The sequence below is a fragment of the Canis lupus genome, chromosome 25, assembly GCF_011100685.1.
Source record: "Canis lupus familiaris isolate Mischka breed German Shepherd chromosome 25, alternate assembly UU_Cfam_GSD_1.0, whole genome shotgun sequence".
NCBI classification, from domain to species: Eukaryota; Metazoa; Chordata; class Mammalia; order Carnivora; family Canidae; genus Canis; species Canis lupus.
The window spans coordinates 490,257-512,089 of NC_049246.1; the positions used below are offsets into that span (position 1 = coordinate 490,257).

The following is a 21,833-nucleotide window of genomic DNA, read 5'->3' on the forward strand; positions in this document are numbered from 1 at the left end:
AATTAAACATAGATTTTTCCTTCTGAGGCTGTCATTTATTTCCCTTAACCTTTCCTCGTGGTCTTTTAATTGTTTTTCTCTTTTTTCCTCAACTTCCTTCCTTGCCATCAACTTGTCTTCTATGTTACTCACTCTTTCTTCTACCTCATTAACCCTCATCATTAGGACCTCCAGTTTGGATTGCATCTCATTTAATTAATTTTTAATTTTGGCCTGATTAGATCTAAATTCTGCAGTCATGAAGTCTCTTGAATCCTTTATGCTTTTTTCCAGATCCAGCAGTAGCTATATAATTGTGCTTCTGAATTGGCTTTCTGACATTGAATTGTAATCCAAATTCTGTAACTCTGTGGGAGAGAGTACTGTTTCTGATTCTTTCTTTTGTGGTGAATTCTTCTTTCTAGTCATTTTGCTCAGTGCAGAGTGGCTAAAAATGAGTTGTACTGGAAAAAGGAAAGAAAAAAAAGAAAAAAAGAAAAAACAAAACAAAACAAAAGACAAAAACAAAACAAGGAGGGGTATCCTCTGGTTCTATATACTGTAAATCCCTTGACTTCCCCTGGAGCTTTCAGCACTGCTCTGTGGAGAACTTGCTCTTCCCCTGTCCTTCCAGCTGGTCTTCTGGGGGAGGGGGCTGCTCTGCTGATTCTCAGGTGTGTGCACCTGGGGGAGCTGCCCTGCCCCTCCACCAGGTGCATGGCTCAGTGGGAGCTATCATGTGAGGCCTCTGTTCCCTGGCAGCCCTGTTCCATCTCAGGCACAGGGTGACACCAGTAGCAACAACCCCACTGGTGGCGGCCAGCTTTCCAGCCCTGGAGTCAGCTCCCGCAGTAACTACCACAGTCTCCCAGTCTGCACTGGCCTGGATGCTCCAGGGGTGGGGGTGGGGGCGCTGATCTGCACAGCTCGGGGGCACCCCACAGCTGGAGTGTCCCCCTGTCCTGTGCCCTCCCCACCTCCGCCTGTCCACGATGGAGCGCAGGATCCTGGTCTGTGTCCCCTGGCGCCCTGGGATCTGGGGCCTATACTGCTAGAATCACGCTCCAGGGGCACACAGCCCCTTCCACCTGGAGCCACCACCTGAGCTGCTCCCGAGGCCCTGCCGGGCACACTCCATCTTTTACCGAGCTCAGCGCGCAGGGTGTGGTGTGCGCTCCCCTGGGGCACACTTCCTCTGTTAGTGACCCCGGGAACCTGAAGGCCCCACTGGGATCCCCTCCTGGGATCCTGCCCAAGTTCCCTGCTAAGTGCCTTTCCGTCCAGGAAGAATCCGGTGCAGATTTTTAAAGTTCTTGCTTCTCCAGGGCTGGGCTTTCCTGTCCTGGAGGCTCTCGCCGCAGGACTTTAGCCTGGCTCCTCGTGGGGGCCCTCCCCCATTTGATTCTTTTTTCTTTCTTTCTTTCTTTCTTTCTTTCTTTCTTTCTTTCTTTCTTTCTTCCTTTCTTCTTTCTTTCTTTCTTTCTTTCTTTCTTCTTTCTTTCTTTCTTTCTTTCTTTCTTTCTTTCTTCTTTCTTTCTTTCTTTCTTTCTTTCTTTCTTTCTTCTTTCTTTCTTTCTTTCCTTCTTTCTTTCTTTCTTCTTTCTTTCCTTCTTTCTTTTTCTGTCTTCCTACCTTGTTAGAAGTGCAAACTCTTCTCTCTGTAGCATTCCAGCTGTTCTCTCTTTAAATCTCAGGCCGAATTCATAGGTTTTCAGGATGATTTGAGAGTTATCTAGGTAAGTTGGTGGGGACGGGTGACTTGGGGACCCTACTCTTCCGCCATCTTGCCCCGCCTCCCCTAATATTACATTCTATTTATATACCACCTCTTTTTCCATTTATCTATGGTTGGACATTTGGGTTGCTTCCATATCTTGACTTTTGGAAATAATTCAAATTAGTGTTTTTGTATTCTTTGGATAAATACTCAGCAATGGAATTACTGAATTGTATGGTAATTCTTTTTTTTTTTTTTTTTTTTAGGAAACTCCATACTATTTTTCACAGTGGTTGCACCATTGTGCAAATGTAAGTTGCACCAACTTATTTTCTCATCAACAGTACACAAGGATTCCTTTTTCTCCACATTCTTGCCAACATTTGTTATTTCTTGTCTTTTTTATTCTAGCCATTCTGACAGGTATAAGGTGAAATCTCATTGTGATTTTGATTTGCATTTTCTTGATGGTTAGTGATATTGAACATCTTTTCATGTGTCTGTTGGCCATATGTATGTCTTCTTAGAAAAATTTCTACTCAGGTCCTCTACCCATTGCTTATTTGGATTGTATGGAGTTTTTTGGTGTTGAATTGCACAAGATCTTAATATACTTTGGTATTAATCCCTTATCGGATATATTATTTGCAAATATCTTCTCCTATTCAGTGCATTGCCTTTTCAATTTGTTAATGGTTTCCTTCATTATGGAAAACATTTTTATTTTGGTTTACTCCCAATAGTTTATTTTTGGTTTTGTTTCCCTTGCCTAGAAGACATATGTAGAAAAATATTGCCGGGCAGCCCCGGTGGCGCAGCGGTTTGCCACCGCCTGCAGCCTGGGGTGTGATCCTGGAGGCCCAGGATCGAGTCCCGCATCAGGCTCCCTGCATGGAGCCTGCTTCTCCCTCTCCCTCTGCCTGTGTCTCTGCCTCTCTCCCTCTCTCTGTGTGTCTATGAATGGATAAATAAAATCTTAAAAAAAAAAAGAAAAATATTGCTAAGGGTAGTGTCAAAGGGCTTACTGCCTATATTTTTTTCCAGCAGTTTTATGGTTTCAGGTGTCATATTTAAGTATTCAATACATCTGGAGTTTATTTTTGTGCATGGTGTAAGACAGTGGTCCAGTTTCACTCTTTTGCATGTAGCTGAGCAGTTTTCCCAGCACCATTTATTGAAGAGACTGCCTTTTCCTCATTGCCTTTTTTTGCCTCCTTTGTCATTAACTAATTGACCCAATAAGCTTGAGTTTATGTCTGGGCTCTCCAATCTGTTCTATTGATCTGTGTATCTACTTCTGTGCCAGCACCATACTATCTTATTGCTATAGCTTTGTAGTATATCTTGAAGACTGAGATTGTGATACCTCCAGCTGTACTCTTTCTCAAGATTACTTTGGCTATTTAAGGTCTTTTGTGGTTTCTTTTTTTTTTTTAAGATTTTATTTACTAAAAAAAAAAAAAAAGATTTTATTTACTTATTCATGAGAGACACAGAGAGACAGAGACACAGCAGAGGGAGAAGCAGGCTCTATGCAGGGAGCCTGATGTAGAACCCGATCCCAGGTCTCCAGGATCATGCCCTGGGCTGAAGGCAGGTGCTAAACCACTGAACCAGCCAGGCATCCCATGGTCTTTTGTGGTTTCATACAAATTTTAGAATTCTTTGTTGTAGTTCTGTGAAAAATGTTACTATTTTGATAAGGATTGCATTAAATCTGTAGATTGCTTTGGATACTATGGACTTTTTAATGATATTAATTCCTTCAATCTATGAGTATAGAATATCTTTCCACTTATTTGTGATGTCTTCAATTTCTTTCATCAGTATCTTGTAGTTTTCAGAGTACAGATCTTGCACCTCTTTGGTTAAGTTTATTCCTAGGTTTTTTATATTATTTTTGATGCAATTGTAAATAAAATTATTTTCTTAATTTCTCTTTCTGCTACTTTGTTATTAGTGTATACAAGTACAACTGATTTCTATGTTAATTTTGTATCCCATGACCTATATGTTTCTAGGAATTTTTCTATTCTAGACTATTTAACTTGTTGGCATATAATTTTTTATAGTACTCTCATATAATCCTTTGTATCCCTGTGATGTTGGTTGTTACTTCTCTTTCGTTTCTAATTTTATTTATTTGGGCCTGGGCCCTATCTTTTTTCTTGATAAGTCTAGCTAAAGTTTCCTCACTTTTTTTTTTTAATTTTATTTATGATAGTCACAGAGAGAGAGAGAGGGGCGCAGAGACACAGGCAGAGGGAGAAGCAGGCTCCATGCACTGGGAGCCCGACGTGGGATTCGATCCCGGGTCTCCAGGATCGCGCCCTGGGCCAAAGGCAGGCGCCAAACCACTGTGCCACCCAGGGATCCCAAGTTTCCTCACTTTTGTTTATCCTTTCTAAGAACCAGTTCTCAGTTTCATTGATCTTTTCTATTTATTTTTTAGTGTCTATTTTATTTATTTCTGCTCTAATGTTTATTATATCCTTTCTTCTACTAGCTTGGAGTTTGTTCTTTTACTAACTCCTTTAAGGCATAAGCTTAGATTATTTTAGATTTTTCTTATTTCTGGAGGTATATTTGTATTGCCATAAACTTCTTTCTGCTTTTGCTGCATCCCAAAGATTGAGGACTATTGTATTTTCATTTTTGTCTCCAAGATTTTTTTTTATTTCCCTTTTGATTTCTTCATTGACCCATAGGTTGTTTGCTAAAATGTGATATACCCTCCACATGTTTATGTTTTTCCACTTTTTTTTTCTTATGATTGATTTCTAGTTTTGTACCAATGTGGTCCAAAGGATTCATGATGTAATTTCAATCTTCTTAAGTTTATTGAGGTTTGTTTTGTGTTCTAACATGGCATCTGTCGTGGAGAATTTTTCATATGTATTTGAAAAGAATGTGTATTCTGTTGATTTTGGATGGAATGGTCAACAGATATATATTTATATATAAATATAAATATTATATTTATATAATACTTATTTATATAAAATATATATATATAAAGTCCATTTGTCCTAATATGGCATTCAAAGACACTATTTTCTTATGTATTTCTGCCTGGATAATTTCTCCATTGATGTAAGGGGTGTCAAAGTCTCCTGCTATTATTGTATCATTATCAGTTTATCCCTTTGTGTCTGTTACTATTTGCTTTATCTATTCCTTTCTCAGGTTAGGGAAGTTTTCAGCCATTATTTCTTTTTTTTTTATAATAAATTTATTTTTTATTGGTGTTCAATTTGCCAACATACAGAATAACACCCAGTGCTCATCCTGTCAAGTGCCCCCCTCAGTGCCCGTAACCCAGTCACCCCCAACCCCCGCCCTCCTCCCCTTCCACGACCTTTGTTTCCCAGAGTTAGGAGTCTTTATGTTCTGTCTCCCTTTCTGATATTTTCCACACATTTCTTCTCCCTTCCCTTATATTCCCTTTCACTATTATTTATATTCCCCAAATGAATGAGAACATATAATGTTTGTCCTTCTCCGATTGACTTACTTCACTCAGCGTAATACCCTCCAGTTCCATCCACGTTGAAGCAAATGGTGGGTATTTGTCATTTCTAATGTCAGCCATTATTTCTTCAAATAAGTTTTCTGTAATGTGAATATTTGTTTTCTTGAAGCTGTCTAAGGGATCCTTTAACTAATTCATTTTTTTAATTCTTACTTTTATTTGCTGTTCAGGTTGTGTGTTTTCCATTATCATGTCTTTTACGTTATTGATTTGTTCTGCTGCATCTGCTAATCTGTTGATTCCCTCTAGTGTATTTTTGTTTCAATTATTCTGTTCTTCAACTCTAGTTGATACTTTTTCGTTAAAACAACAACAAAAAAAATCTTTTTATTGAAGTTCTCCCATTCTTCTCTCCAGTCCAGTAAGCATCTTTATGATCATGACTTTAAACTATTTATCAGATATATTATCTCCATTTCATTTAGTTCTTTTTCTGAGGTTTTGTTGTACTCTTTTGTTTAGAGCAAATTCCTCTATCTCCTCATTTTAGTTAACTTTCTGTGTTTATTTCCATCAATCAGGCAGATCAGCTACTTCTTCTAAACTTTGAAGGAATGGTCTTGTGTATGGTCATCCCCTGTGTAGACAGTGTGTGCCTGGTGACTTTGGCTGACTGGAACTGTGAATGGCTTAGGCTTTGGGTCCCAGAACACTCCATGCTGGGATGTCCTGGTACAATGGCCAGAGCTGTAGTAGGCATTGGCCAGGGTGGTCCCTGAGCTCTCTGCAGAGGAGGCATACTGACAGAGTGGCTGAAGCTGAAAGAAGTACAATCCAGGGAGTACCTGGGCTCTCCACACAGAGGGTCTTTTTCACAGAATGGCTGAAGCTGAAATAGGTGCAACTGTAGTAAACCTGGGGCTGTCCCCATAGAATGTGCCCTGATGTGGTGGCTGGAGCTAAGGCAGAGGCTGGAGGTCCCAGGGCACTCCATGTGGGGTGGCTGGAGTTTAGGTGGCATGCAACCCAGAGGGTGGCCCAGTGGTTGAGTATCTGCCTTTGGCTCAGGTCATGATCCCAGGGTGCTGGGATAGAGTCCTGCATTGGGCTCCCTGCAGGGAGCCTGCTTCTCCCTCTGCCAGTGTCTCTGCCTCTCTCTGTGTGTCTCTCATGAATAAACAAATAAAATCTTTTTTAAAAATGCACTGTGGAAAAATCCCAGTAGTAAAATCTAAAAGGTTTCTTCACCTAGATTGCTTTAAAGAATCTGAAACTAGAAATTACAGATGATGCAGTGGTTTATACCATAGGCCTGGCCTTTCCAAGAAAGAACTCCAATTGGGAGATTCATACTTAAAAGGTTAAAACCTTTGTCTAATATCAGAAGTAGTAAATAAGTGTAGGTTTATGTTTTAAGTTAAGATAAAATATTGAAGGTAAGTATGTATCATTTTTATGATTCCCTGCTATACCTACTTGATTGGATGATAGGCCATCTACTGTGTCTGTGGTTGGACACAGCCACATGGACATGGAATCTGCAAAAATGTTTTTCAGATAGGAAAACACCAGTTCTAGAGACCCAGAAATGTCCTCCAGAGCTGAAATGTTAACAGTGTATATACGACTGAGAGCTAGGTTGTTATTAGTCAGGATTTCCATTAGCAAGAAGCCTTTATGTATCATAGCATAAGGTGGTAAAAGGTCTTTTTGGAAATACTGGGCTTAGAATGTTTTTCAAACTATGGGTTGCAAAATAAGTTTAGTTGTTCATTGAAAAAAAAAGGAAATATCAGAGAGGGTGACAGAACCTGAGAGACTCCTCATTCTGGGAAATGAACAAAGGGTAGTGGAAGGGGAGGTGGGAGCAGGGATGCGGTGATGGGCACTGAGGGGGGCACCTGATGGGATGAGCACTAGGTGTTATACGGTATGTTGGCAAATCAAACTCCAATAAACAATATACCAAGAAAAAGGAATAGACACTGAGGGGGGCACTTGACGGGATGAGCACTGGGTGTTATTCTGTATGTTGGTAAATTGAACACCAATAAAACATTAATTTATTTAAAAAAAAAGAAAAAGGAATAGAATAGAAAATAGAATGTATCTTGAGTTAAAAGGGTAAGCTTGAAATTATACAAAGTAAGTTCAGCATATACTGGCTAAGACAAAAAACTACAGATAGTTATAGAAATAAAAGACAACATATTTTTGAAATCAAATCTTATATAACAAGACAAAAATATAAATTTGAATATAACATAAACTTTGATGATGAAATGACATGAAATCAAGGATTTGCTTTAAAATGCTATAGATGGAGCCTGGGTGGCTCAGTCAATTAAGTATCTGACTCTTGGTCTCCGCTCAGATCTTGATCTCAGGATCTTGGGTTCAAGCCCTGCATTGGGCTCTGTGCTGAGTGTGGAGCCTAGTCAAAAAAAGTTTAAAAAATGGAATGCTGTAGAAGAAGAGAGGAAGAAAAACAGGGAGAAGGTGTAGAGGAAAGAAACAAGTACAGCAATACAACATACTCTAGGGGACAGATATATGAGGTTCATTACACTGTTCTCTTTCATGTATGTTTTATAACATACTTAAAAACTCAAAAATAGAAGGGGAAATGGGTGTTATAAATGCTACATCATGTTTTGGGTTCTGGTCATGTTTTATCTTTTACAGGAACTTTTATTTATGATAGTTAGAAAAACAGGGTGTGTAAGTAGACTTCACTGCTTCTGTCTGTTACTACAATCCCCAGCAGTAGTGATTTAAGAACAATATACACATGTACTTGTGCCTCTGTGCACACAGGACAGAATTCAGGTAGAACCTCAGAGCAGTGAGAAAGCTTTGGCTATTCCTGATTTGGAATATTTTGAACAAGCACTCTGAAAAGGAAGGAAAATCAATCTAAATGGAGCTCTTTGACTCCTAACTGGGAAATAAACAAGGGGTAGTGGAAGGAGAGGTGGGTGGGGGGATGGGGTGACTGGGTGACGGGCACTGAGGGGGGCACTTGACGGGATGAGCACTGAGTGTTATACTATATGTTGGCAAATCGAACTCCAATAAAAAAATATATACAAAATTAAATTAAATTTAAAAATTAAATAAAAGGAACTCTTTGAATATTTCTGACAGCATTTTTATACCAAGAACTGCCATGAACAATGGTTCACTTACTAACTTCTTTTCTCTTCCAGGAAGAACTGGAACTATGGTTTGTGCCTACCTTATTGCCAGTGAAATATTTATAACCGCAGAGGTATGAAAGATGTTACTACAGACTCTGTGTCTTGTGCGATTGAATTTGAATGTGATAGTTCTGAAACCTCACTGGTAGGATGTTAAGAGGATTCTTTGCGCCATGGTATTTAATGAAGTTGTAATTGAAGATGCACATATGAGAAAGTTTGGTTTTGATACTTCCTCATTTATTTTTTTTCAAAAATTTATTTAAATTCTAGTTAGTTAACATACCACATTTCCTTGTGTAACTTGCACTGGTTAGTAACTGTGACCTGAATGCCTCTTACTCTGGGCCAGGACTAGGGGGAGGTCAGTGAGACACTCACCTCAGGCATAAAACTTAAGGAAATACCAAAGTTTTCAGTAATTAAAAGAAACAGTCTAATGCAGTATTTTTTAAAATTAATGCAAAAAAAATCCTTGACATATACAGTAATAACAATATGTTAAATAAAGATAGGGCCCAATACGGACAGGAATAATGTGGGGTAAGGTCAAGCTGTCCAAGTGCAAAACAACTCTATAATCATAATGCTTTGTTCACCTCACTGCATCCCAGCCCTGCTCTCATGCCCCCAGTTAGGGGCCTTCCTCCTTCCTCACAAGAATAGTATCAAGACTGGTTTGGTAAGTTCTCCAGAGGACTTCCAACATCCTTAGAAGCACGAGGTAGATGAAAGGTACATCTTCCAACATAGAACAAAGTCTCTCCTGTATGTTATTAACCTCTCATAGTCAAGATCCATGGGGTCTGTTGGAGTCTGTGCCCCTTGAAAATTTCCGCAAAGAGAGGGAGGGCTATATCCAGTTCTTAAAGCATGCTTCTTGGTCTCATTTCTGCCATGATTGTGCTGAGAAGCTCCTACTGAACAGATTTGCCCAGCCTCTCTGCTCCCCACTTGGCCTGCAATCCGAGAAGAGAAGCTTCAGATTGTCTACAGTGCCCCACACTCTGGCACCACCATCTGCTTTCTTCCTAATTTGAGACACAGAGGTTAGGAAAGTGAATATTCCAGGACAGTGTTTTTCAAACTGGGTCCAATCCAACAGTCAGTTGCAAAGTCAACTTATTGGATTGTGACTAGTGTTTTGTGTGGGTTTTTTTTTTTTTAAGATTTTATTTACTCGTTCGTAAGAAACACAGAGAGAGGCAGAGACATAAGCAGAGGGAGAAGCAGGCTCCTCACAGGGAGCCTGAGGCAGGACACAATCCCAGGGTCCCGGGATCATGCCCTGAGCCGAAGGCAGAGGCTCAACCACTGAGGCACCCTGGTGTCCCAGTGACAAGCATTTTTTTAAATAAAGTAGAATAGATTAGAATAGGAAATATCAAAAGGTAAGTATTATTTTGTGAAACTTTGGCTTCAGTTGTGTGTGAGTGTGTGTTTGTGTAAAAAGCCTTGACATGACTTTTTCCATCAACTTTATTTTGGGCGGCCTCAGCCCAAAGGCTGCTAACTTAAGGAAATAATGTGCCCTTTGAAACTTTACGAATGCCTCACATGGGAAAAGAAAGTGCAGATGAACTATGATTGCATTGCCCCCTTTCTGTAGGATAGCCTTTACTATTTTGGAGAACGGCGAACAGATAAAAGCACCAGCACTAAATTTCAGGGAGTTGAAACTCCTTCTCAGGTAAGTTGTCTTTCCTAAAAGGGGGTTCTTTGGGGAGTTCGGTTAAAATTGGCACCTATTTGGTTGCATTTTGGACTCCTCCTCTGCTGCTTGACTCTGGTGCCTGTGACAGGCCATGATCCTTCCCAGGGCCTGAGGGCCACACCTGTGGCCCTGCCCATGTGCTGCAAGCACCGAGTTCCCCCAAGACATCCTGCTGTCCGGTTTACATCTGTCATTGCTACAGAGTTCAAAAGTTGATTCCCTTTCCAAAGTAGAAAGGTCTAATTTCTAAGATTCTAGACTCTTGAAGATTATGGAAAGTCACTAGCATTTGATTTCCCTCTGAGAGGGATCGAGTCTTTCACAAACCCCTACTAGGGCAATTCACCTCTTGCAGAAAGAACATCACATGCATGTGTGACAGAGACAGAGGAGGGGACTGCTGCATTTTGAAAGAAAAAGAAAGGGGGAAATTAACATCTTTCAAAAACCTATTATAGTCCAGACATTATTGCACTTTGACATATATTATCTCATTTAATACTCAGAAAACCCATGTGAAACATATACAGTTACTGTATTTTTTCCTTTTAAAAATGTTTTGTGATGAATAATATCAAACATAAAAAGTTGAGACAGTCCTATAACAAATTCCCCTATAGTCTTCATGCCACTGCAATCAGAATTTTATCATGTCTCATTCATTCCCTCCCCACTGTCCTCACACTTCTCGTCCCCACTGTCCTCGTCCCTTCTCCACTTCTTCTTGAAACCCGAGCTACTATGGAGAAAATCCTGTCAGATCATTGTATCCACAGTATTTCACTGTAACATCTCACATAGATTCTTGGGGAGGAAAACAACTTAAAACCATTGACCATATCTAAAAATATTACATCTCAAGGGGCACCTTGGTCACTCAGTGAATTAAGCATCCAACTCTTGATTTCAGCTCAGGTCGTGATATTAGGGTGGTGAGATTGAGCCCCATGATGAACTCTACACTGCACAAGGTGTCTGCTTGAGATTTTCTCTCTACCCCCCCACCCCTCCCTCTAAAACAAATAAAGAAATCTTTAAAAAAAATATTATGCCTTAATAATACCTTAATAATATCCAATTTCCATAATTAAATGTTTCTAAAATTTACTTTGTTTCAATCAGGATCTAAACAAGGGCCACACATTTTATTTGGTTGCTAGATCTCTTCAATCTCTTTTAGATCTTCCTTATTTATTGCAGTAACCAGGATATTTATCCTTGAGAGTTTACAAAATTCTAGACTTTGTTGCAAAAACCATGCTACGAGTATTATATTCATTATCTCATTTAATATTCTGAAAAACTTGGGTGGGGGGTTGAGGTGACTGTCACAGAGGGGGCATTTGACAGGATAAGCACTGGGTGTTATGCTATGTGTTGGCAAATCGAACGCCAATAAAAAATATATACAAAAATATATATATTCTCAAAAACTCTAAGGAGGCACCATTATGGTTCCCATTTTATAGATTGAGAAATTGAGGTTCAGGGAAAATCAACTTTTTGAACCAAGAACTCAAATCCAGCTGTGTCAGACTCTATAGCCCATTATTTCCCATCCTGTGCCTTTTCTATATTGCTCCTCAAGCTGAAGTAAGACCTAGTTAGGAACACTTAAGTAGACCTACGTGGATATGGCTGTGAATGAAAGTTTGAGTTAGGCGCTGGGAGCTGGATAGATACCCTTGGCCTTCATTAGCAGCAATATTATAACTGCTGACTCTAGACATTGAGTTTGAGGCAAGAGAATGCAGCCTTATCCACTGATACTTTTCTGCCACCCTCAAACAAAACAGGAAGAAAAAAACCATAAACCATAAACTAAAAATAATAGATGAACTTACTAAAGCCTAGCTATAGTAATGGACATCATGCCATTTCCATGCTCAAGATCCATACCAGTTTCTGCCAGTGGCAACAAATCTAAACGTTTCACCTGGCACTCAGTATCTTTGAGAATGTGATTTTTCCACTCATTTCTTGCACTATGTGCCTCACATTGTCCCATACTCCACATTTGGACTGTTTGTGTTTTCCCACCCTGTCCACATGTTGTAATCACGTGCCCTTGCTTGTGGGGGTCCCTTTCCTGGAGCCACTTTCCCTTTGAGCATAAGGAGTTTCTTACTTTTTCAGTTATTATACCCCTTTGTGTTTTTCGGGGGCACTAATTTACTTCGCATTATTCTCTAGCCGTTTGAAGTGGTGACTTTATCCCTTTTGCAGGCAAGGCCCATGTCTTATCCATCTTTGCACCATTTGCCTCCCAGAATGTCTCACAGTATCCCCTTTGTTTGTAGATAATGCTTACTAAACACATGTTCATCATATTAACTCCTGCTCCAAACCCTTGTTGTTTTAGGCTGTAGGAGAAGCAGCTTGAGAGCTCTGGTGTGTTACGAGCCTTTTGTGGAAAGTAGAGAATCTGGTGGCAGGGGCCAAGGACATGTTAGATATAACTCCTTCAAGGACTCTCTCCCTGTACATCTTCCCTTCCCCACTACTTCGACACCATGTAGTTTCTCTAACTTCAGTCTAGAACTGGCACACCACAGGCCATGATGGACTCTCTTCTGATTCACTGGGGTAACAGTACAAGGACCTGGCAGCAGTGTGAGCGCTGGGTTGGCAAAGCCCCCAGACAGAGTTCCCTCCATGGGAAATGGTGGTAAATCTGATACCGTCATATTTTGACTGTGTTTTGTGGCCCACTCTGTGGACTCCATTTCATCCATTCCCCAAGTTAAGAACTTGCATGAGCCTTTCTTTTGACTGGCCCTTTCCAACGGAAAATATGGCAGTTAATTTTATTAACACATCCCATTGGGTGGGAAAACATCTGTGAACTTTGAAGTCCAGTTGATTCAGTACTAGAACTCTTCCATTTCTTTTCTTTTTTTTTTTTTTTTAAGGTTTCATTTATTTATCTGAGAGCGAAAGTGTGCCAGGTGTGGAGGGAAGGGGGAGGTACAGAGGGAAAAGGAGAGTCTTTTTTTTTTTTTTTTAATACAGTTTATTTTCTTAAACAAGTGAAACACATCCCAAGACTTATTAGCTTTCTGGCCTTGGGCAAATTGCTTTATTTCTCTGAGACATTGTCTTTCATCTTTATTTTTTAATTTTTATTTATTTTTAAATTTTTATTTAAATTCAATTAATTAACATATATTATTGGTTTCAGAGGTAGAGTCCAGTGATTCATCAGTCTTATATAACACCCAGTACTCATTATATTACATGCCCTCCTTGATATCCATCACTCAGTTACCCCATCCCCTGGCCCCTCACCCCTCCAACGACCCTGTTTGTTTCCTATGATTTAGAGTCTCTTATGGTTTGTCTCCCTCTTGGATTTCGTCTTGTTTTATTTTTTAAGGGGAGAGGGTCTTAAGTAGACTCCCCGTGCTGAGTGCCAACACAGGGACTTGATTTCACAACCCTGAGATCACACCCCTAAGATCATGACCCGAGCCAAAACCAAGAGTCAGATGCTTAACCAACTGCATCACCCAGGTGCCCCCAGAATTCATCCACTTCTTGAGAGTCAAGGAGGGGGTGCCTGGTTGGCTCCGTTGGTAGAACATGTGACTCTTGATCTCAGGATTGCCAAGTTCCAGCCCCATGTGGGTGTAGAGATTATCTTTAAAAAAATTTTTTTAATCTTTAAAAAAAAGCAGAAAGAGCCAAGGAGAGCCCTTGTGAGCAGCTTGCCACAGGAGAAAGACTAGGCTAAGAGGATCCAGGGCTTCCTCACAAAAAATAGAATTGGGGACATGAAAAGTGAATACACTCAAACTGGCCATGGAGATTAGGGCATATGTATCTACTAGTGGCATGTGGAGGTCTTCTTAAATTCTTTCATGACTAAGAGGCTACTTAGTCAAGATTGTGCCAAACCATAAATCTTCTTTCAACTCAGTTACAGCCAAGCCTCCACCCCCAGATGGACCTTTTCCACAGTTGCATTAACTGCATCTTGATGTAATGTTGTAGCTCTTTCACTGGTTCTGATTAGGTGCCCACTCAATCATAAGTAGCCTATAAGCAACACCTGGCTCCTTTTGTGTTCCCTCCTTGCAGCGCTGTGTTCAGTATTTTTCTTCTAAGGGATATTTTCAGTCATGAGGCAGCAAATATAAACATGCCTAGTTATATAATGGCACTCAGTAAATGTGTCTTTAATTAGTGATTCTCCTTAAGTTCTATATAAAAAAAATATAAGGAATGCTGAATGTAGGCTTTTTATCTCCACTTAAATTGAAGCTTCTGTTGTTTTGCAGAATAGGTATGTTGGATATTTTGCAGATGTGAAAAATATCTACAATATGACTCTCCCTCCAAGAAAAACACTCAAGATAAAAAAATTCATTATTTATTCAATTCATGGTAAGTGCTTTATATATAATTGGAGAATTTGGCAAAGGACAATGTTCTGATTTTTCAGGGGTAAGAAGGTTGCTCCTCAGCCTCTATACCGACAGTCTCAACCCATGGCTGTCCTTTTATGCATCCTCACATATGAACACCCCTCCCCGGAAGAGTCCAGCAGCCCTTAGGTATCCTCTCTTTTCCTTTCCCATCACCAATTTGTGGGGCTCCATCCTCTTCCCTTTTCTCTTGTTCTCATTGCTGCTTTGGCCTCAGCCCAGGATGGACTTTTCAGAATTGGACCTCCAGTGGAGAGGAGAGAAAGGGCTCATGAGCCCTGGATACCACCCTTTCCACATGCCTGCCTCTAGTGCAGGGTTCATCTTGGCAGAGGCACCCCTGTATCATTTTCTTACATGTTCCCTTCAGAGACCCTTTTTTTTCTCTCATCACCTGGCCTCTCCCTCTCCCCTCCTCCACGCATGGCCCTTTCACCCCCAGCAAATCAAGGTGTCTTAATATGTCTTAAATGCCCAAAGATGCCTTAAATACCCAAACAGCAAGTGAATTTTGTTGCCACAAATTCTTTTTTCACGAATAACTACCAAGTGCCTGCTCTGGGCCCCCCATGCAAGCGTTTCTCTGCCCTTAAGAAGGAGAGGAATGCGTACACATAGATAAAGATCCGACCACAGTATTCAGGCACACACAGATTGGGCCCTGCTCAGCTGGGGATCAAGGAAAGCTTCCTAGGGAACAGCACCCAGGTCTTCCCTATCTGAATCTACACGAACACAGAAAGTGTTGGGAGTCACCATTTGCTTCGACGTGGATGGAACTGGAGGGTATTATGCTGAGTGAAATAAGTCAATCGGAGAAGGACAAACATTATATGGTCTCATTCATTTGGGGAATATAAATACTAGTGAAAGGGAATAAAGGGGAAAGGAGGAAAAATAAGTGGGAAATATCAGAAAGGGAGACAGAACATGGAAGACTCCTAACTCTGGGAAACGAACTAGGGGTGCTGGAAGGGGAGGTGGGCGGGGGGTGGGGGTGACTGGGTGGCGGGCACTGAGGTGGGCATTTGACGGGATGAGCACTGGGTGTTATTCTGTATGTTGGCAAATTGAACACCAATAAAAAACAAATTTATTATTTTAAAAAAAAGTGTACCACACATGCAAAAAAAAAAGAAAGGGTTGGGAGAAACCTGGACTCTTGGCGGGGAGGTGGGGGTTCAGCTATTGGTTATTACCAGGAGTAAAAATCCTTTTAAACCTTAAAAAAGCTGACTGATTGCCTGCTTCAAGAATGTCAGGAGAGGTAATGGGATCCACCATCATCCAAGGAGGCAGGAAAATTAGTCAAATCACCCATCTCTGGGACTTAATAAAGGATGGGGAAGGGGAGCAGTGGAAGAAGGAGGGAGCCATCCTCAGGTCTCTAATTCTACATCACCCACCTCACTTTCTGCAAAGCTCACAGGGGAGTTGCAGAGCAGGGCCACCTAGTGGGGATGAGATAAGACCTCTCTCACTGCCAGAGGCGCAGCAGGGAGTGAGTGATGCTCTGACTCCCCAAAGTCAGATTGTGGACCATGAGGAGGTGCCAGGTCTCTCATGGGTGGTAGGGTGCCAGGGCATTGGTATCCATTCAGACAGCCTAGTATTTTTATTTTTCTGGAGAGTTGCACAAAATAAGATCTAGATTTTTTTTTTTAACATTTCATCCAATTAGTCAGAAATAAAAGAATCCTTTAAAATATATATAAAAACTGCATAGTCAAAAAAGTACAGTTAGTTCAAGTATAAAATGCTTTTTCTCAAATTATTTCTATATCCCTTCTCTTTTTTTTAATGATAAATTTATTTTTTATTGGTGTTCAATTTGCCAACATACAGAATAACACCCAGTGCTCATCCTGTCAAGTGCCCACCTCACTGCCCGCCTTCTCAACACCACACACATAGAGGTGGTGGTGAGGAATTTTAATGAATTACCACAAACACATTGCACAGGTTTCTGGCTTGTGAAAACAAGTGTCAATCCAGTAGCATTGTTTCTGTGGGAAATATTGGTCTAGGTCTCCAAACAAGCATTGTGCAGGCAGACCCTCGAAACACAGTATGTTCTGGCAGAAGGCTGCTTGTGTGTATAAATGAGCAACTGTCTGTGAAAAGGCTTTGCAGACTGCAAAGTCCTCTGCAGAGTCCATTATGACTGTTTCATGGGCTGTGTGTGAATTAGGAGGGACAGGGTTGCCATGGGTCCTAATGGGTGACCTCAATCAGAATTCCAGCTGCTGTCAGACCCCACCAGAGCAGAGCCAGGCTTGTCCAACAGGTGTCAGAAGGTAGGGGATAGCAGTATTTTGCTTTGTTCCCTTTCCATGTTCAATGGGATCTTACAAAAAGGGTAGACCACTTTATTCTCTAATGAGAAGCAACACAGTCAGCCATTGGAGCATTTTCTCCCACTGAGAAATATAAACCCAGCCATAAAACCAACTTGGTGGCATGATAGTATTGTATCTGAGTGTATACTCTGCTTCAATTTCCTCTTTGTTAACAATTAGACCAACAGTATCTATACAAACCTCTGTGAGTATTAAACTGTTCCAGATAGGCAAATAGGCACTTAGTCCAATGGAGTTTTAATATATTTTCTAACATGGATAATGAGAATGGGAATTGTTTCCCAAATTCTAAGCTTAACAAGGTTTTTAATATGTTCTAGAATTTTGTGTGTTTCTCAGTCTGATATTATATCCTAAGACTGTGATTTTTCTGTTAACATTTTAAATTTTATAGAAACTCTGTAGAAACATTGTTTGTTTAAACTGTAAGTTGCAGATGTGGCGAATAGAGGAGCTAACCCAATGTACAAATACTGCAGGGGAAAACTGGTAGAGGGTTTCATGGGTTTGGTTTGCTAGTCTTGGGCTAACATAAAATAGATGATAAAAGTCTACTTTGAGATTCTTCATGAAGACTTCCAGGCAAAGTTATAATCTTAGCAATTGTTCAATACAGTGTGAGTCCAGGCTTGAGAACCAACTTCAGTAGGGCTACATGGTAAGTTAACATTCTTTCTGTACCCACATAAATAATCAGGCCAAAGCTAAAGGCCAGCCACCTTCTTTTTCTTCTTTTCTTTTTAAATTTTACTTACTATCCTCTTATCCCCTTATTATTCTCTTATAAGCCTGTCCTTCAAGTTGTACCCTCTAGGCTAAGAAGTGCTGTTAGCCCTTGGGGGTGGAGACTCTTGATGCCCCATCAGGATCCCCTTAGATCCCTTCTACCAGCCAGCTCTGTGCTCCCATCCCCCTAGCCTCCACCCCCTTTGCTCTAATCTTTGGAGAATTACCACTGAAGCCAACTCAACTTTGGTTCCAACTTCTTCCTTTCAACCCTGAACTTCTAGTCATCAGCCAGACACTCCACACCTCAGAACAACCCATTGGATCCTGAACTCATTCATGGCTCACCTACTTCTCAGCCTCATTTCTGTTTTGTGGGTTTTTTTAACCGACTTTGCCGAACCCTGAAGATCCAAGCTAAGTAACCTCAGGACCTGTGAGGCAGTAAAAAAAAGCCTGAGCCCCCAAGTTAGAGGCCTGACCTGAGGCAACTCACTCAAGCTGTCTGAGCTTCACTTAGCTTCCTCAGATTTAAAATGGGGGACAATTATACTATGTACCTCCCCAGAATCCTCCCAACACGACTCTTGCTTGCCTTTCCACATCAGCCATCGTCACTTTCCTTTGAGTGGCCTTTGCTCCAGACATGCCAGCCTCCCTGCCCTTCCCAAATCACAGCAATTATGTTCGTTCATGCCTCCATGCATCTGCGCGCACTGGTGTTTTCTGCCTAAAATGGTTTTGCTTTCCATGCCCACCTGGCGAGCTCCTACCATTCTTTACATCCCGGTTCAAGAGTTCTGTTCCTTAAGCTTTTCTTGGGTTTTCCAGGCAAAGTTAGGGATTCTCTTCTTTACTGTCTCACAATACTGTCCTACCTATGGTCTATTTTTAATATCCTTATGCTTTCCTTTTATATTTTCTGTGGTTTCCTCCATCTGATTTTCTAATTTACCATTTCATTTTTCTTCAAATTTATCTTGCCATTTATCTCATTATTTAATTCAGTTATATTTTTTATACTTAGATTTCCAGTTGGTATCTCTTATTGGTTTCTTGTTCTTGCTTCATGTTCCTACTATGTAGTCCCATGTCTCCTGGAGGGTCTTTGGCATGGTTATTTCACATTTTTGGATCATTTGTTTCAATAAATCTGCTTTCAGTGTTAAAAAAAAAAAGTTGGAACCAAAAATTACTAAGAGTGATACCATCCCTGTTGGGCAGCCCATAGGCAATGACCAACAGTTGTACAAAAACTCAACTCCATTGCTTCAAAGTGTGACAAACTCTGCAGTATGATTTACACTAAAGAATCCCCTCCCTCCCCGGATCAAGCTGAATACACTGAATCCCACCCTTCCTTGGCTCTTATGAATGAATTCCTCCTAGGAGCACTTCCTTTATAAATCACTAGCACCCAAAGGGTTGGCTCAGGGTCTACTTCTGAGAGAACTCAACCTAAGACCACCTATTATACTGAGATATTTCTAACATTGTATTTACTTAGCCTATATCAGGGGATATACTCTATATTGCAAACTGCATGAGGATAGAGACCATTATACATTCGTCTTTGAATCCCCCAGATCATAACACATTGGAACTCAGTAAATCTCTGTTGACTTAACTTGAACTAAAATGTCTCTGGCATGTCTCACTACACCATGGCCATCCCTCACCACCCACTTCTCAATTTTATCCCTTACCTCTCTGTCCCTCCATAAATCAGCTCCAGCAACAGTGGCTTTCTTCTTCATTTTCTTTGTTGTCATTCTTTTATAGTAACAATTCTTGGACTTCTTTGTATTGTCTCCCCATATTTTTATAAACTTTCTTTATTGAGGTATACTTGACACAAAATGTTACATTAATTTCAGATACATAACCTTGTGATTCAACAAGTCTACATGTTATGTTATGCTCACCACAAGTATAGCTACCATCTATCACCATACAACACTATTACAGTACCACTCACTACATTTCCTATGCTGTACCTTTTACCCCCATGACTTATTCATTCCATGACTGAAAGCCTGTATCTCCCACTCTCCTTCACCTATTTTGTACATCTTCCCATCTGCCTCCCCTCTGGTAACCACCAGTTTGTTTTCTGTATTTACAGGTTTGATTCTACTTTTTTGTTTGATCATTTTTTTATTTTTTATATTCCACATAAAAGTAAACCCATATGATATTTGTCCATTTTTGTCTGACTTATTTCACTTAAAATAATATCCTGGAGGTCCATCCATGTTGTCACAAATAGCAAAATATCATTCTTTTTATGGGTGAGTTATATATCTATATCTATATCTATATCTGTATCTATATCTAATCATCTCTTTATTCATCTATCAATGGACACTTAAGTAGCTTCCATGTCTTGGCTATTGCAGTAAAGAGAGAGGTGTAGATATCTTTTCAAATTACTGTTTTTGAACATGGAAGACTCCTGACTCTCGGAAACGAACTAGGGGTGGTGGAAGGGGAGGAGGGTGGGGGTGGGGGTGACTGGGTAGCGGGCACTGAGGTGGGCACTTGACAGGATGAGCACTGGCTGTTATTCTGTATGTTGGCAAATTGAACATCAATAAAGAATAAGTTTATTATTTAAAAAAAATACTGTTTTTGTCTTCTCTGGGTAAATACCCAGTAGTGCAATTGCTGGATCATATGGTATTTCTATTTTTTATCTCTTTTTTTTCCCCTATTTTTCATCTCTTAAGGAACCTCAATACTGTTTTCCACCATGGCTGCACCAATTTACATTCCAACCAAAAGTGTGCAAGTGTTCCTCATTCTCCACATCCTTGTCAACACTTATTATTTCTTGTCTTTTTTATTTTACCCATTCTGACAGTGTCAAGTGATATATTATTATGGGTTTTTTATTTACATTTCTTTCATGATTAGTGATGTTCAGAATCTTTTCATGGGTCAGCCATTTGTATGTCCTCTGTGGAAAATGTCTATTCAGATCCTCTGCTCACCTTTAAATTAGATTATTTGTATTTTGGTGTTGAGTTTTATAATTTCTTCATATGTTTTGGATATTAATTACACATCAGATATATCATTTAAAGTATCTTCTCCCATTCAGGAAGTTGCCTTTTCAACTTGGTGGTGGTTTCCTTCACTGTGCAAATTTATTTTGTAGTCCCAATGGCTTATTGTTCCTTTTGTTTCCCATACTGGAGGAGACATACTAGAAAACAGTTGCTAAAGCCAATGTTAAAGACCTGAAAGGAAAAAAACTGCAATCAAGAACACTCCACCCAACAAGGCTGTCATTGAGAAGGAGAGAGAAAGAGTTTCCCAAACAAGGGTGCCTGGGTGGTTCCATTGGTTGAGTGTCTGAATCTTGATTTTGGCTCAGGTCATGATCCCAGGGTCCTGAGATCAAGCCCTGCATCAGGCTCCATACTCAGTGAAGAGCCTGCCTCTTTGTCTGCCCCTCCCTCTGCTCTCATGCTCATGCTTTCTCTCCCTCTCATAGATAAATAAAATATTTTTTTAAATGGACACTACCAAAAAAGAAAACTCCAGGTCAATATCTCTGATGAACATAAATGTAAAAATCCTCAAAAAATATTAGCAAACTGAATCCAACAATATATTAAAAAATTCACCATGATCCAGGGGAGTTTATGCCAGAGATGCAAGGATGTTTCAGTATTTTCAAATCAACAACATGATACATCAAGAGAAAGGATAAAAATCATATGAGCATTTCAATAGATGCAGAAAAAAGCATTTGACAAAGTACAACATCCAATCACAATAAAAATTCTCAAAAAGAAGGTTAGAGGGAACATACCTCAACCTAATAAAGGCCATATATATTTAAAAAACTGACAGCTAACATCATCCTCAATGGTGAAAAAGAGAACTTTTGCTCTAAGATCAGGAACTAGACAAGGATGTCTACTCTCACTACTTTTACTCAACATAGTATGAGAAGTCTTGGCCACAACAATCATACAAGAAAAAGAAATAGGGATCCCTGGGTGGCGCAGCGGTTTGGCGCCTGCCTTTGGCCCGGGGCGCGATCCTGGAGACCCGGAATCGAATCCCACGTCAGGCTCCCGGTGCATGGAGCCTGTGTCTCTGCCTCTCTCTCTCTCTCTCTCTCTCTCTCTCTGTGTGACTGTCATAAATAAATAAAAATATTTAAAAAAGAAAAAGAAAAAGAAATAAAGGGCAGTTAAATTAGTAAGGAAGCTGTAAAACTGTCA

General features: G+C 40.2%; 1 protein-coding gene across 13 annotated transcripts in view; it reads left to right on the forward strand.

The window, feature by feature from the left end:
- Positions 1-21,833, forward strand: part of LOC606856 (phosphatidylinositol 3,4,5-trisphosphate 3-phosphatase TPTE2) — a 160,403-nt gene that overhangs the window by 115,164 nt on the left and 23,406 nt on the right. For 11 of the 13 annotated variants that reach the window (XM_038573132.1, XM_038573133.1, XM_038573137.1 and 8 more), the window contains 3 exons: positions 8,378-8,439; positions 9,978-10,058; positions 14,363-14,468. In XM_038573132.1, coding sequence (XP_038429060.1) covers positions 8,378-8,439; positions 9,978-10,058; positions 14,363-14,468 — 249 coding nt within the window. Of the gene's footprint in view, positions 1-1,962; positions 2,008-8,377; positions 8,440-9,977; positions 10,059-14,362; positions 14,469-21,833 lie in introns of all 13 variants that reach the window. The other 2 variants (XM_038573142.1, XM_038573143.1) reach the window with 1 other exon arrangement.